The following is a 16993-nucleotide window of genomic DNA, read 5'->3' as shown; positions in this document are numbered from 1 at the left end:
GGGTCCTGCCGTGTTTCTCCCTGGTGCCTCTCTGCAGCACCTGGCCTATCGCTCTGCCCTTGTGGACACTCGATTAGCACATCTGTGACTCAGGGTGCTGCACAACCTGGAGAGCGCTGTGCTTGCATTTCCCACTCCCTGCTGGAGCGTGACGCAACCCCAGCCCTCTCATCTGTCACAGAGGCTCATCCACGTTGCTTCAGGTCTAGGGTGGCCAAGATCAGTTCTCCTTGGGGTAAGGGTCCCTAGCACATGAGCCACAAGTACAAGTGAGAAGAAGCTGGGGGAAAGATCTGCTAGTAAGTCCTGGGCTAAAGTGGAGAAACGGGGTCAATGAATAGGGCAACACCAAGACAAAGACAGAATTCCCCCTTGTTATATTCCTGGGAGTTCTCACTCTTAGGCACGCCAGGCTGGATTTCACTGAGCATGGCTGAGTGACTCAGTGTGGCAGCCTCCATGGTCACCTTGTTCCAGACCTCCCGCTGATGATGCCTGAATGGTTTTCCTCTCCACTGGTTAGGTCCTGAGCAGGGAGGTTTAGTGCGATCCACCACCTGAGAACATTTTACTTGGTGGGACTCCCAGAAGAACTGAATGCTCAGAATGTACTTCTTGATTTGAAAATAAGTGAACTCTTTGGAGCTGAAGTTGATAGAGAAGAGGATTGCCGTCGTGATCCAGAACTGTTCCCTGGAAGTCAAGATCGTCCACACGCCTCAGCTTCGTTGAGAACAAGCCACGTGAGCACGGCCTATTTTCAGCTTTGGCGTAGACGGGCTGTGCCTTTCTGTGGCTCCAGTTCTCTATTCCCCGCATCCTGGTCTCTGCTGACCCAGAGGAAGGCATTCAAGGGACATATTACAAGAACAACTAAGAGGTGACAAAAATCCTCCTTTTCTCAGCAGAACTGCTACAGCCTGAAGTAATTCTGCTGGGTCCCTAGGCCAGGAGAGGAGCATGTAAAGGAGTGTTGTTTTTATTACCGGAATGAGTGGGGAGACACTGTGACGGAGGGTTGCCAGGTTTAGCACATAGATAGACAGGGCATGAGGTTATATTTGAACTTTACATAAACAACAAATAATTTCTAACTTAAAGCAGGTCCTATTGTGTTTTGTCGTATTTTATCTGGTAACCTTGTCCTGAAACCCATGAATGCTTATAGCCAAATGAGCCCAGCTTGAGTCTAGGAAGGGGGAAACAGAGCTGCTCTCCTGCCTCTTTTGAGCCAGGCTGACTCCCCATGGGGAGAGTAGGGCTGGCTGGAGGGCATGGGAGGGGAGGAAATGAAGAATGAAGGGAGTCAAACTCATGAGTGACTTGCAGGTCCCTAGATTCTAGTGTTTAGTGTTCAGATGTAATGTCTGCATCCGGAGATTGTGGGAACACACAGAATGGCCGTCACAAGAAATGCAAATGTCTGGGGTAATAAAAACAAACTCCCTTAGGTTAGGAGTTAGGAGGTCAGAGGCCTAGTCTGCTGCTCCAGTAACCAGCTGCGTGGCCTTCAAGGACCAATGTCTCCTCTCTGAGGCTGAATTTCCTCAACTGTAAAATACAAACCGTGTTGGGCTCTAATATGCCACGGGTCTGGTGCTGAGAACCAGAAGAGCTTAGCAGCTGAGTAGGCAGCTGAGAAATCAGGCAGCGAGGCTAGAACCTGCCCCAGCCTTTGCTCCATCTCACCAGGTGCTTCCTCTCCCTGAGGTCTGTGGGACTCTGGGGCTCGAACACTGTCCTCCAGCAGATCCTTCTGTCTGACAGAGGAGGAGGCTGGCATGGCCAGGAGACAGCAGGACATGGACCGGGCCAACGGCTTTCTTTGGAGCAGCCTTTTATTTCCCTTAAGCCCCTCGATGCTTTTGGTGCGTCACACTACCTTTGTTTTACGTTTTATTTTATTATAAGAAAGCCTCTCTTCATTCAATTTGTGATATGAATAATCATCGATTATAAACAGCATGATGATTTTTTTAAATTACAAGACTATTATTAATACAGACTATAAGGTAAAACTATCAGGTACGACCGCTGCTTTTTAAACAATTTTAGACCTTCTTTTTGGAATTGCCTACGGACCTTTTGCATATCTAAATGAGATATGTATAGGAGGTGACAAAGCTTTGCTATTTGAGGATGGTTTGATATTTAGAACTGGAGTCAGATCGGAGGAGTGAGGTGCTCCAAGTGAGTAGTATGGTTTCTGGTCAAACCCAGGTCATGACAATAAAGAAATGAGACTGGTTTTCTTGTCTGGCTCCTGAAACCGTGCTGAAGATAGTTCTGAAATGTTTAGAGGCTCTAGAAACACTCCGAGCAACGGCAGCATTGGTGCAATCCTCCAGTGCAGAAACTGACACCTTTATCCTATTTGTCTGTTGGCCTGTGCTTCTAACTGGACTACAGGTTCACTGAGGGCAGAACCAGATTCTCTTCAACTGTGTTTCTGTAGCGCGCCTCGCTCACTGCTGTGCCCCAGGAATTGCTCAATACAAGTTGGCTGACAGAGCGAATATAAAGTATCTGTAGCAAATGATCCTTCATCAGCTCTCAGAAGCTCCTGAAAATACGCTGATGATGCTTGTGCAGAGAGACTACACCCTCCTCCCACCCTCCCTGCCTTCTGCAGCCATATTGGTTTGACTAGAGTAGAGGAATAACATCTTCCTGTGCCAGCTGTACCCTCCATGGGAAAATCCCACAGGAATAGGGTTATCTCATGCCACAGATCTCTATGGCCTTTCCTCCTGCCCTCCTTCTCCCTACGTCTGGACCCCGTTTGGTTTTGCCCAGATTTCATCTGATTATATGTCTGGCTCCAATATCAATGATTCCACTTCCTCCCTACTTGGCCTCCTCCCTCTGCCAAATCTTCATGTGTGCTCAGCTCTCCACTGTTCCCATAGCCTCTCCTGAACTGAGAAGAGATGGGACGTGCCTCAGCAGCTTCCCTGGCGTGAGTCACGTCTGCAGTCCCGACAGGGAAGGAGCAAGGAGGGTGGGTCTTAGGGTGCGGAGGAGGAAAGAGATTTTCAGTGGTTGTCAGAAAATGAGCACAGGGAGGGGTGGGGACACTTTGGGAGCATTGAAAGCTAGTGAGATAACTGAGGACTGAGTTAATTAACCAGAAGCGAAATGTTCAACATGGGCCAAAAGAATTTTTTTTTTTTTTTTTCAGAAACACCTTCCGGGAAAGAGTTCCTTTACAGATTTTGGTTACAAATTTCCAAGGTTACACTACCCATTTGACAATATTTCACAGTGAATGTCGTCTGATATCAACCCATGAGTGAAGTAGACATGCGAGTATCATCATTCCCATTTTACAGATGAGAAAACTGAGGCCCAGAGAAATTAAACTATCTGAAGTCAGAGAGCCAGAGAGGGACAGAACCAGGACTAGAACCTAAGCCTCCTAAGCTCTGATCTGGTAACGTCATGTAAGTAAAGACACGCACCATCTGTACTGTCAGCATAATCGTCCATTCTGACTGCTGTGACAGTGATCTGCCTTCCTTGGGTTTCATCTAATTGCTTTATGCGGCATTTGTAACCCATTCTCTCAATTTGGTCATCACCCTTCGTGTCAAAGCCCTTTATTCACATGTATGGTCGACCTCCCAGCTTATAGGGTTCAGTCAGCTGGGTTTATTTTGCACTAAGAGTGTCATTTGCCATCTAGAACCAGGAAAAAAGTCAGGGAAGTAAATTTGCAACAAACCTAGTTAATTGTTCCCTTTAGTCCCCATGCTGTAATATGTGGGAAAGACATAGCCTCCAAAATTAGCCCCAAAAAGCACTCAGGAAGGAAAGAATCACACCAATGTCAAAAGAACACCAAACTCATCAACTACTCACCCTCTCCCTTGCCCGGGACCTTTGGCAATCAGGGGTGACACCTGTGAGACATCTGTGTCTTAAAGCAATTGCTGCTGACTCCTAAGGCCCCACCAAGACAGAGCCCCAGATTTCCACAGAAAAGCAGCCGCTAATCCCTATCGGACAATGTCTTGAGGGCCTTACAAAAAAAATTCCCAAGAATAATCAGGCTGATGTTGAATCAGCAAAAGTAAATGAGCGTCATAGAATTTGGAGGCTAGGAGATACCGTGGGTGCCGTCTAGCCCAATACCCCTGGTTTTGGAGCAGCAGGAAATCCCTGCCCCGGCTGCTATGGTTGAATCCAGAGCAGCTACTGCAGTGCCTGGCACAAAATTAGGGCTCAATAAATATTGGTTCAGTAAATGGAGAGATGACGTATACTGGATTGAGATCACTTAGAAAGACACAGACAGAGCCAGGATTAAAGGATCTAGAACAATCTCTACCCATGTTAATTTAACAAATAATCTTAAGAATTACTGAAATTTTTTTCATTTATCTTAGTTCATTTAATCCTGAAAATAACCCCACGAAGTCCTTTGTTATATCCCCTTTCCATGTAAAGAAACTGAGGCCCAAACTTTGAAGTAACATGCCCAAAGCCACATGCTCAGTGAGTGGCAAAGTTAAAATTTGAACCCAAATGTATCTGGGTTGTCAAGCAGGCTCCACTCTAGCATGCAGCGTCATATGCAGGAGTCAAGGCAGCCGACCTGTTCCCCTGGCTCTTGGACCACAAGCACAGAATGAAGAGAGACGACCCTTCAGGATTTTCCTAGAAACATCTATACTGTCCATTAATAGACCTCAAGAATCCAAACATTTCCCAAATTCATGATCAAATCAGACCCATTGGGAAGTGGACTTGTTTTTGAATGTCTTTTAAAAATGCTTTTCCTAAAATGTTCTCATTTGAGACATTCAAAAATATCCAGTCAGCCCAAACGGGAGCCACCTATGAAGCAATGGGGGAGTCGGCAGACCCAGTTGGAGCTGACGAGTCTCAGCTCACGGGGCGAAGCCCGCATCAGTCTTTTTAGCAGCTGGTGCAGGTTTTCTCCGTTATAAACCCCAAACCGTCCCCACAAACACTCCGGGTCTTTCAGAATGGAAGCAGTTCCTTACCGGATATCCCCATGAGCCATTCCCTGCCTGGAACTTGGAGTAGTAGTTGCTCCTGCTGGTGGTTCCATAGCTGTAATTGTCAGCCAAGCCATCATACATGGAACCTAGAGGAGAACGGAAGGGGGTTAGGACAGGGACGGCCACGATCTTCATCCACCCCTCTTCCTAGCTCATCACTTCTGCATCCAGGTCCACTACACCCATGGAGGAGACCAGCTCTGAGCTCCTGGAGAAGGTGGGGAATGTCATCTCCCTCTGTCTCCACATCCTCTGTAGCCAGGACCAAGAGAAGGGCCACCATGGACTCCTGCAGGGACAGCTCCAAAACTCTCATCCGCCCCCTTCCTGGGAGCCCAGTGGTTCCCCTGCTGCTTGGGTAGGTTAACACTTACACGTCAGGACTTGGTCTGGAGGGCCTTGGAGCACGGCCATTCCAGCCCAGGGAATCATGACTTCGTGTCCCACAAGGATAAGATTCCCACTCAGGGGAGACAGGCAGGATCCTGACATTCCCAGTCCAGCAGCAGCAGCCGATTAGAGGCCGATGCAGGGCAGGAGTCTGGATTCAAATCTCAGCCCAGCCCCTAGCAGTGACCAGACACGCTTCCTCCCCTTCTTTCACCTCCAACATGCTCCAGCTGGTGAAGGGGGAGCGGCGATCAACCTCAAAGGCCCAGTGAGGATTAATTAATGTTTTCGGAGTGCTTGGAGACCCACAAATGACAGGCTCCACAGGAGGACAAAGTGTCATTACGGTTATTAGCAGCAAAGTGGCTTTGCATCACAGAAAATAGAACTGGATTTGGGGCTCCTAGTGGGGCCAACTCCCTCCTCTCCCTTTCACTGGCCAGCAGGGAGACCAAGGGACAGCTTCGACTCTGCACAAGCTGGTCTGGCCACTGTCCTGCTGTCCTTGAAACATGACCAGCAGTGACAGGCTCACCCCTTTGCTCGTATCTCTCTCCATGCCGAACCTGCCTTCCCTCCTCGGTCACAACCTTCTAATCTTGCCCATCTCTCGAAGCCAAGCTCAAGACCTCACCCACTCCAGGAAGCCCTTTCTGACCAGCTCTGCCCAAGGCAATCATCTCTCCTGCCTCTAAACACATAGTGTCCTGCTCTCCATAGCCCAAGGCTCGTTGTGCCCTGTGTCACATTCCCTCAGCTCTGTGGGAGCTCCACGACGAGCAGGCCACGGCTCTGTGGCCTGCCCCACTCTCTTGTCCAGTGGTGGCCTTGGGGGGTGGAGGTGAGTGGGATCCAGTGAGAACCTCCTAACAAGGAGATGCACTTCTTTCCTCTAAAGCGATGCTCAGACTCCCCCATCAGAAACCCTGTCTAGGAAGAAAGTTGGTTGGAGGGTGATCTCACCTCGCCAGGTGAGCTCCTTCCCATCTGCCACACCACTCAGGCTCCCTGGCCATTGCCTGGGGGAGGGGGTTTGGAACACCTGAGCTGGAAGTAGAGGGAATGAGGCAGGGATCCCCGCCTGGTGCCACCTCCCCTGTCCAGCGCCAGGTAAACACCCAAAGCCCTCAGCAGAGGGTGCTGCCTGCTTCTCTGCATCCCTCCATCATGGACATTAGGGGTCTTGAACTGTGGCAGGCACAGCTTGCCCTGAGGCCTAGCGGTGTTGCTATTGGTCCTGATTCTGGAGCCTGGGCAAGTTGCTTGTTCTCTCTGAGCCTCAGTGTCCTCTTCTGTCAAAAGAGGGGGTTGGTCTCTTTCATCCCATAGGCCCCATACAGTTCCAGTGTCCCGTGGTGGTGTGAAGACAGTGACACGTGCCTGATTGCATTCAGAGGAGCCGACTCCTCCTTTCCAGAGGCACAGCTCAGCTTATGCGGAAGAAGAGCAGACATCAAAGGCCACACCACTGCCTCATTTGCCACCTGCCTCAGAGTCCTCTGAGAGGCCTCCCCTATACTCCAGGCCCAGCCCTGACTCCGGAAGGGCTATCCTCCTATGAGGGACATCCTGGGACTCTGCCGTGTGGCCCATTGAGCCTCTGGCTTCCTCCAAGCTCTCTGTGAAGTGCACACAGCTCTTCCTCCACCTTTCTCCAGTGGCTCCTTCTCTGGCAAAATTGTCCTTACCAGGAAGAGTATGAAGGCAATCTCGTGGGCTCATTCACTCAGGACAGGTGCTCCCAGGGAAGGGGGCTGTAGCCAGGCACACTCACAGTCAGGACCCTAGGCAGCCAACGGCCAGGTCTCATCTGCTTCCCTTCCACCCAGCCCGCTTCAGTCATTCTTCCAAGGTTTGGTAGGATGGAGTTCACTTGGCTCTGGCCCTGTGAGCAGGTATTTCTCACCACAGGGCAGGTATGGGTCAGCCAGCCGCTTCTGGATGGAAAATTTAGGGTGGTGACGGACAGAGCTCTATGGAGCCCCAGGGAGGCCTCCTCCTAGGTGAAGCAGCCCCAGGGGGCTTGCACCAGGTCCTCCTTGCCTGTCTTCTGAGAGAGAACCTGTCAACATGACACTGCTCTCCCCAGGTCATCAGATGAAACATCTCCTGCCGCCATGTCCCGCGCCTGCCTGCCTGCCCCCCATACACTCTTCCCTGTGTGTAGGTGGAGCCCTCTCTGCCGTGGAGGCGGCGGTGGACACATGGAGGCAGAGGCCAGAATGCCCTACAATTCCCAAAGCCAGTCCCCATGTCCAGCATGCACTCTGGTAAAGACAGGTGTGACTGTCACTTGTCGTCGGGCCAAGGCCTGCAGGCCCTTCCAGGCAGTTCCTGAAGGCATCTCCTAAGACCTATCTATAATTGGGGTCTGCTTGGCTCCTGCGAGAATGAGGCTGACATCACACCTGCCTGAACTGCTAATCTGGCAGAAGGTGGCAGTACTTGGGGCGGAGGTGGTGAGAGAGGGGAGGAGTCCACAGCCGTCGCACACCTGAAGTCACAGCGTGCGGTGTGCCAGAAAACCAAGGAGTGCTGGGGGCAGCTGCACTCCGTCTGTAGAGCACTGCTCCCACAATTAAAGTCATTTCCCCTCTCTTGACCCTGGCATGTCTGGCTGGAAAGCAATGCCCCTGAAAGTCAAGTTCAACAGCAAGAGCATGGGCTTCTCATGAGTGTGGTGGTGCTAGCTCACGTCTCCACCTGCTCCCTGATGTCTCCAGAGCACATGTCTAGGAAGCTTTTCCTGATGAATGACACCTACTCCCACCTCCATCTCACGCCCATACCAGTCTCCACCACCATGTACTTCAGACGTTCTCTGAAGTGCAAACCATATCTCTTCTTTCCTTGGGACCTTGAGCTCAGGGCACTGCTCCCGCTGGGTTTGGGCCTGACTGGCCCGAGCTGGCCCTTTGTGTCAACGGCCTTTTCTCCTTTGTCCAACCCGTGTGGTGCCGTCCTCTGATGCCTGGTGCTTAGAGGCTCAGAATGGGGCCAGGCTCTCCTCCCACCCAAAGAGGTCCCTGGTGAGTGGGGGTAAAACAGGAAGAGAGGGGGGCTGCTGCAGATCTCAAATACTCAAGGCTACCTCTATGAGGAGGATTCCTGGTTCCAGGGGGATGGGGGAGGGGCTGGTCCCCAGTTCACCCCACAGAATCACGCCTACCCTCCAGCTAAGCATCTGCTTTCCCCCTCTTCTCCCCAGATGGGTGCACGCACCATGGGCAGGGACATGGTGGCTTCTCGGTGACAATGGCAAAGTGCCCAGCCTGTGTGCCATCCTCAGGAGGCATCTGCCCACCCACAGAACTCCAAGGTCAAGGAGCAAGAGCAACACAAACTGCTCTGTCCACACAGCCTGTCCAATTTTAAGTCCGTGTTTTAGGGTGTAAGACCATCTCAGAAAATCTACCGCTAGGGTGACCAGTGTCCCAGCAAGCCGCTTCTCTTTGGTGCCTTAGACAACGACCGGCTGGTTTTCTCTTGTGTCATCCGTGCAACTCAAGCCCTCTCACCTACAAAAGCTTTGAAAATGGAGGCAGCTCCTTCTTTAGGATGGGTGGAACTCTCTCTCCAGCAGGGGCAGGCAAGGCTTTGTGGGGATGACTCAACCTCTTCCACTTCCAAGCTTTCAAATAGGTCACACTTACTGCACCTGAAACATTCTTTCTCTTCTCAAGCCCTCCCCCTGCATTCAAAGCCTTGCACAAAAATCAGCTTCTCCTAAAGATGACCCCACCCAGCTCTGAGCGTTCCAAACCCACCAGCATAACCACGTCAGCACTCAATCCAGCGGCTGACTCTGCACTGGCTTGCAGGTTCCTTGGAGTATGGCTTCTGTTCACTGTGTGCGTGCGTGTGTGTGTGTGTGTGTGTGTGTGTGTGTGTGACAGAGAGACACAGGTGTATGTCACTGTATAGGAGTGATCCCTCGTGCTGGGTCTATGTGAGCGAAGGACAAGGGACTAGAAGGGTGGTTCTCCAACTTGGCTACACATCAGAATCACCCGAAAGTTTCTGAAGCCCTGAAGTGCCGTTCTTCATACTCACTAAGTCAGGGTTTGGTTGGCGTGGGGTGGGGACTCAGATGTTCATGTTTTAAATTTCCAGGTATTCCAACATGTAGCCAAGTTTGAGAACAGTGGATGAGAAGATTTTTTTTTTAGTATGTTAGGATGTTTACAAGAGAGACATGATGAGCGGCATGCCTTGAGGGGAAGAGCTTTTTGGCAGTACAGCTGCTGGGGTGCTGGGCAAATGGCGTGCAGAGCTGGGGAGTTATACACTCTGTTTCCAAAGAGTGTTAGCGTTGCAAAGCACTTTGGAGATGTTCTAATTGAACCTTGACAGCTGCAGAGACCCAAAGAGAGGCAGTGACTTGTCCAAGATGGCACACCAGGCAGCGGTAGATGCCAGGGTGGACTCCCGACATCGCACAGCTGCAAGGACACACATGTAACGTGTGTGTGTTACGTGTGTTCATGTGTGCACACATGTGGGTGTGTGGGTGTTTTGTGTATGCATGCGTGTGTGCATGTGTGATGTATGTGTACACACATATGTGCACAGTGTGTGTCTAGAAGCAATGAAGCTATCTTACATTCCTCCATTTTATTTTGTTCAAACATTATACAACTTCTAAGGGTCACGCCCCATAGCAGAAGCACTTCCCAATACCTAAACCTAGAACAACTGGCACATTGATACTTAGGTTGGTATGGGGTTGGGGGAGGAATTTGTATTTTTAAAAATCTCTGCCAATAAGCATAGCAAAGGAGCAGGAACCAGAGAAACAGCATTTGCTTCGAAACACCCTAGGATAGCCAGCATTTTTGCATGTGTTGGAACAGGCCAACGGAAATTCTGGCTAAAACCCCAACTTCAAGCCAAGGTACATTGTAAAGAAACAAGAATTGGTTCATTTGAAGTTTAATTAGTATGTTTCACCAATGGAACACGCTAAAGCACACACAGCCATTATCATCTGCGATCTCAGCTTCGGTCTCAAGAAAACAACCCCAGAAGTGATGTCTGTGGTCAGAAACTAACAACTTTCAAGAGACTATAATGAGCAGAGCATTCACTCGGGCAGAAGCTCATGCTGAGACAGAGTCAAACACAAATGCAAAAGGCCATCAAAGTGGGGGCTCCTGAGACGAGCTCCTTCACTGTGCAGTCTGCGGAGCTGGTGCAAGCATGTCCCCCCTCCCCTGACGGGGCAGTGAATAGACACGGGAACCACAGAAAGGGAGCAGGCATCTCCCCTGGCCCAACATCGCCCCCAGCCTCTATCTCCGATCAGAGAGAAACACAGGATTAGCAATTGTAGATGGGAAACAGTACTTCTGTGAAGAAGGGAGAGAGAGAACTTCAGGCCGAGGGCTGAAATAAAAAATGATAGATGTCTAAGCAGGCAGTGGGACAAAGCAGGAATGGTGCTGGTGCTGTTAGGACTTCCCTGGAAGGAGACGTGACAGTTGAAAGGGAGCTCCTTTATCTGAGCTGGGTATAATCTGCGTTCACAGCGGGTGCAGGGGGAGCACTTGGGTTAGGGCAAATGAGATGCAGGTCAAGCTTTAGGAGGAGATTCCAGAGAAGTTATAAAGATCTGGAAGGTGGATGAGTGTTTCCTTGCCCATCCCCAGGGAGGTCGCTTCCCTCGCAAAGATCTTTAGTTGGGTGGCGACATCCCCCTCAGTTTCCCCTTACCTCCCACGTAGTCTGGGAAGAAAAGTATGCCAGACACCCTGACGCACACAGGGACAGCCTGAAAACTTCAGAACCAGTTCAAGATGGGAAGGCAGGTTCAGAGCAGCCTCCTTCTCCAAGGTCTCCAGGCCACAGTGGCCACCTTCTTCCAGCCCAGGGGTTCATGACCAGGGAGAGGTGCCTGTCAGATCTGCTGCGTTTCAGGGAGGGCATGAGTGCAGACAGGCATTTGGTGCCAGGCTCCAGGGGCCCTTCTTCCAGCCCTCAGAGACTCAAAACTCCTCAGTGACAAGAGAGAAAAGAGCCCTAGAGGAGAGGAACTGAGAAGAAGCCAGTTCTATCACCAGGACCAAGGATGGCTGGTCCTGACTGTCCTTCCCGGGGTACGAGGAGCATTGGCTACTCTTCCAGGCAACTTGTGGGGTGTGGCCAGCCCTTCTTAACTAGGGGAACTTCGGATAGGATTCAAGGGGCTCAAGAAGACCCTAGGCGAACCAACTCTCAGCTCTTAGAAGAGACTAAAGGAGAATTTGAGTCTGTCCACGGGTGAGGGAAGAGGCCTGGGGCATGGTCCTTCCACGTCCCCCAGCTCATTCCATTCCAGGAACCCAGGCAGACTCCTGGCAGGTAAACAAGCATGAGAAAGAGGGAGCAGAGTGAGTAGAGGTGGCCACAGAGCACATAGGGGACGCCTGGGCGTTTCTGATGGAGAGGACAGAGAAATCTGATGAAAACTAAGCCAGATAAACCAGAAACACCAGCTCCAAGTGCCCAAACCGCCTCTTCCAGTGAGGATGCCTCTGGGGAAACCACCCTCCTTTAGGGACCTCCTGAGACCCACAGGGCCAGTCCTTGGAGTTTCTGGAGAGGTAGCCATCAGCATCAACCCTCCCTGTCTGAAGACCCCTGGGGGACCTTCAGAGGAAAAACAAAGGCAACCTTATCAGACAGAAATTACCCAGGAAGACCAAACCCAGAAAGTGCACTTCATGCCACAAGCAGTCAGCCCATATCCCCTTAGGTGGGAAGAAGAAGGGGTCCTTGGGGCACCCAGGGCCGGCTTGAGTTTTCTGGAGCTGTGAGCCAAGAGCTCAGGCTGGGATGGAGTGGGAGTGGGAAGGGGACAGTCAAGTCTTGTGCAGAGAGGAGAGTAGGTTGGCCTGAGCTGTGCCCTGGGCTGTAGCCAGAAATGGGGGCAATTTGTTCTTCCAAACCTGCTTCTAAAGAGGCTAGGAGGCAGCTACCAAGGCACCAAAGGGAAGGATATGATTGCTCTGGAGGCGGCATGCCCTTGAGTGGAAATGTGAGAGGAGCCCGGAGCCCGGACAAAGGCAAAGAGCACACAGAGCAGCAAAGACCTTTAGGTCTGAGGCCCAGGAAATCCTCTGCCCGCCATTTTCCCTCCCTCGGCTCTACACGGGGCCACTCAGGAAGGGGGGCTGGGGCCAGAGGTAGAGAGCGTGAGGGGTGTGCGTGTGCGTGTGCGTGTGTGCGTGGTGGGAGAATGGGCAGGGTCGGTTTCTTCTGTCCCCTTCCACCTTTTTACCCCCTTCCCTCACTCTCTCTTAAGGCCTGTCTTGATAAATAAGTCTTGATTGACATGTATTGGTTTGCAGTGGGTAGAGTCTTTATTAGCATTTCACTAAGCTTAGCTAAATAAAATACATAAATAAACAAGCAGAAGCTTTGCTCACTTGTGTGGAATTCTTGCCGGGCATCCTTTGTATTTGGTCTGTAAGCTCTCCCCTGTCCGGTACTGCCCCTTCCTCCTTGAGTTTCCTGGGTGCTACCACCTTTCTCCCAGGCTGCCCCGTCATGGGATCTGGCCTCTCAGAGGCTGGAGGAGGGGGTGCCAGGCCGGGAATCCAGCTTGGAAAAGTGCCCTCGAGGGCTCAGCTGGAGGTCTCTCTGGGGCCTAGGGGGATTTCCAACCTGCCACGCTCATTCCCTGCTCTCCCCATGAGACACTTGTTTCTACCGAAGCTGGGTGGGGTAGGAAGAATCCAGTGGGGAAGAGAATTTCTGCCTCGGCTATTGGGGAAAGAAGGCATCCCTAACCCCCTTCCCTGTCGTCAGTGGAACCACTGGCCATGGGGCGGCCTTCCAGCTAAGCTAGCATCTTCCAGGAGGCTCCAGATTAAGTGCCCTGAAGTTCCAGGGCCTCGTCCTGCTCCCTGTGCCACTTCCCTGTCCCGCCGCGCCTCTCCTGAGCTGCACTCCCGTCTCAGCGACTCTCACCCCGCTCTCGCGCGCACACACGCACGCACGGCCCCACAGGGTCTGGGGTTCCCCTTGGCCTGGGCGCTGGGCATCGGCCATCAGCTGAAGGCCGGGAGACCAAGCCCAGGAAGGGTGCAGGGTGACCCACAACAGTTTGCGAGCGCGGGGCCCCCAGGACAGCCGGGGCGGGTCAGGATGCGGCGAAAAAGAGAAAGCCGTCTAGACCCAGGCCGGGCTCAGGAACACGAGAACCGCTCGCGGGGGATCCTCAGGCTTCCGGCACGCTAGGAGACGCCCCTGGCCGAGTCCAGGTGAACCACCCACCCATTCTGGCCCACTGGCGCGCCATCGAGCTCGTGGAGCCGTCGAGCCGGCCTCGGGTCGCTGAACGCGCTGGGAGCTCGGCTGCTCGCGCTCGCGCTGGGCGCGTAGACCCCGCCCGGGGCCGGCAGCCCCTCGCCTCCCCGCACCGCCTCGGTCCCCGCCGCTGGGCCAGGGCGCTCGGGAAAGGGGGCCGGGCCTTTACCTCGATTGGAGTGGCTCAGGGTGGACGACTGGGAAGACTTGGACTTCTGCCGCCTGACGGTCATCATCACCTGCTCCTGCACGCGCTGCCGGCCAGACGTGCCGGTTTTCATCTTTTGGTCCGACGGCAAAGCCAGCGTGGAGTGGTCCTGGTCCTGGAAGCATTCGTACGCCAGAGCGGTCTTGAGTGGCGAGGGGTTCATGGTGGCGGGAGGCGCGGGCCGGGCCGGGAGAGCGGCGAGGTGCGGTGCAGCGGGCGGGCGGGAGCGTGCTCTTCTCGCGCTCAGCGGCTCCCTGTGGCCATAGAGTGAGTGGTCCGCGTGAGGGCTCCCGGCAGCTGCTCCTGGCGCCTCCACCCTGGCTCGTCCCTCTCTGGCACTGGCGAGGCCCGCCCTCCGTCAGACAGGATATACCACCCCTGCCCTGCACCACCCACTCCACCCGGCCGCGCGGCTGCCGCTCAGGCGCAGGGCTGCAGGGCACTGCCGCTGGGAGCCAGCGCTCTTGAGGGCAAGGCTGCGAGGCCCCCATGCGGGACGCTGGGCGCCTTCCTGCTCGCTCGCTCTTTCTCTCCCATCCCCCTCCCCATGAGCCAGAAACGTCGCGGGCCTGGAGGCCCCAGGCAGACGCCCCTCTGTCCTGTTCTGCTGGCTCATTGAGAAAGCCTGTGCTCAGCTCAGGAACAGAGGGAGACCTCTCTCGAGGAAAAAAGGAGTGTTTCTTGACCAGGCTGCCCAGGAGAGCCAAGTGTCCATCTCCCTCTGTACTGAGGTCATGGCAGAGACCAGCCTTGTCGGTGGAGGCTCCCGGGCTGATGGCAGAACCACAGCCCTTGCCCCAAAGGAGTGCTCCATCTTATGGGGGCTACCCAGGCAACTCTAAAGCAGCTTCCTCTGAAGAAAGAGGGGCAGGGGTAGGAAGGCTACATCAAGGAGCAGACTTTAGATAACAGAGCACACAGTAGGTGTGCCTTGGTAAAACTGGTGGCTATTTCTTGTTCATGAGTATACCCCGGTAAAACACCACGTGAACAGCAGATCTTCTCTGAAAGTCCACACACAGCCTCTAAAACAATGCCTGGAGTAATACTAGGCACTCAATAACAAATATTTTTAAATAGGTGAATACACGAGTGCTAGCTAATTTAATGTAAATTAAGTCTAACTCGGATCCTAACCAGATCCTCACTGAAACACTGAAAAGCTGCTTTGCCCCAAAAGTCCACTGGGGATTTATTACTATTCTGGGACCTCTATGTGCATTCCCCTGTACACACTCACACCCCCTGGGGACACATGAGCAGTGAAGCTTCATTCATGTAGCATGCTCTGCAGGCATGCAGGGAGCCCACGTCAGTGACTTCGGTGTATAACAGGAGCTGAGTGTTCGTAAAGTATTTACTTTGATGAAAATCTTTCCAAAAGGCATCGCATTCTGTCTTGCCCCCTAAAGCAAACAATACTGAACGTGCTTGCTGTACTTCTTGCTGCCCCGGGTTTCTCGTTCTGGACATCCATTACTGAACTGTGTGATCGTGCACACGGTTTGGGGGTCTTCTTAGTTTTGGGGCCTCCACCGGCTGTGTGACCCTATCACAGCTGTCACTCTTGCTGCCATTTGTAGCTGCTGCTCACAGCTCACATGCTTCACTTTTAGTTTGCTTTTAGGGAATTTTATGTCGAGGAAGGGTCAAGAAGACTGAATGACTGTCTTGGGGACCACATGAAGGCCACTCATGCACTTTCTGAGATGTGGGTGTTACATGCGGGGAGTCCCAGCCTTCCCAAGGAAGGTATTTCTAGTAGCAATTTGCGGAGCAGATTATTGGAAAGCAGATTATAGTTTCCAGTAGAAACGGTTTTATTATTGAGGACTGTGTTCCTAAGAACAGCCTCAAGTAAGCCAGAGATGTGACCAAAAATACGTCATAGATGTGTACAAAACACCTGTAAACCTCTGTTATCACTTAATGTTGTAAGATTCAGCTTCCAGAGCCTTGGACTCTGTCCAGCCAAGCACTGCATTTCACTGATGAAGAGAGGAGGCAGCTTGCTTGGAATGCCACAGTTAATATGTGGCAAAGCCTGCATCCCAACCAGGCCTGTGACTCCTGGCACAGTGCTCGTTCCACCACATCATCCAGCTGCCCTTATAAAAGTCCTATAAAATGGGCATTAAAGTACAGTGCACACCGATTATATAAGGGCCCCAATGTACTATAAAGTATACACAGCAGCATATAAAAATACAATTCCATTGTATCACACATTTGGCTTTTCTAAAACCTAATATGCCAGCCATAATAAATGTTAATTATGTCTTTAAATAATGATAATTTTCCTATTCTGGGATATAAAAGGGCCCTGAAGGAGGGGTTAGAGTAGCTCATCTGCCTATGAAAGGCAAGTCCATGGAAGCCGAACTGATTATCTTTAAAATCATTTCCAGGTATGAGGTTCAGTTTTTCTAGCTACTTCTCTACTATGTTAATATTGACATCATTTTGACATATTGATAGCAATAGCCCATATTTACTACGCTCCTACACACACCATGCCTACCAACCAGGCATGGTTCTGAGCCCTGTACATGAACCACGTCATTTGATTGCTTACAATGACTCTATGAGGTGGGCACCATCACCCTTCTTTTTCAGATGAGGAAACTGAGGTTCCATGAGGCCACCCAGCTGGTAATGGGCAGAGATAAGGCAACTACGATCCAGAGCTGGACTCAGTGGCAGTGCCAGGCTGCCTCCTCGAGATTTCCCTGTGATAAGCAGATCCTTTTCTGGATGGGTCTTTTAACAGCATCCATTCCCATCACAGGGCATGAAAGTCAGGCCAGCTGGGGTCCCGATCTAGTTGTGTCGCTAACTGGCTTCATGTTAGATAAGTGCCTTCCTCTGTCTCTCACACCAATCTGCAAAGAGAGGGGATAAACTTGGTGGCCCCCAAAGTCCACTCTAGCCTAACACTCTATAATTCTGAGGTCAATTGTGGGAATTTGTAGAGCAGGACATCTTGAATCAGATCCTTCAGACACAGGAGGAGAGGAAAGAGCAGTCAGGCTACATATTCTGGGCCACAGTGAGGGAGGTGTGCTCAGGCTGGGAGGAT

The 16993-nt window shown here is 52.0% G+C and overlaps 1 protein-coding gene across 2 annotated transcripts in view; it reads right to left on the bottom strand.

Annotated features, from left to right (window-relative positions):
• PKP1 (plakophilin 1) overlaps positions 1 to 14308 on the bottom strand; it is a 52005-nt gene extending 37697 nt beyond the window's left edge. For both annotated transcript variants that reach the window (XR_004272124.1, XM_032288695.1), the window contains exons 1-2: positions 13876 to 14308; positions 5010 to 5113 (exon numbers count right to left, since the gene is read on the bottom strand). Coding sequence is in view for 1 of the 2 variants with exons in the window: in XM_032288695.1 (XP_032144586.1) it covers positions 5010 to 5113; positions 13876 to 14077 (306 nt within the window). In the remaining variant the exon portion in view is untranslated. The remainder of the gene's footprint in view (positions 1 to 5009; positions 5114 to 13875) is intronic.
• Between the last annotated feature and the right edge of the window lie 2685 nt (positions 14309 to 16993).

Source organism: Sapajus apella, unplaced genomic scaffold, assembly GCF_009761245.1.
Source record: "Sapajus apella isolate SASKATOON/1434 unplaced genomic scaffold, GSC_monkey_1.0 scaffold22, whole genome shotgun sequence".
NCBI lineage: Eukaryota > Metazoa > Chordata > Mammalia > Primates > Cebidae > Sapajus > Sapajus apella.
The sequence above is the reverse complement of the archived record's forward strand: the minus strand, read 5'-3'. Positions and strand labels throughout refer to the sequence as shown.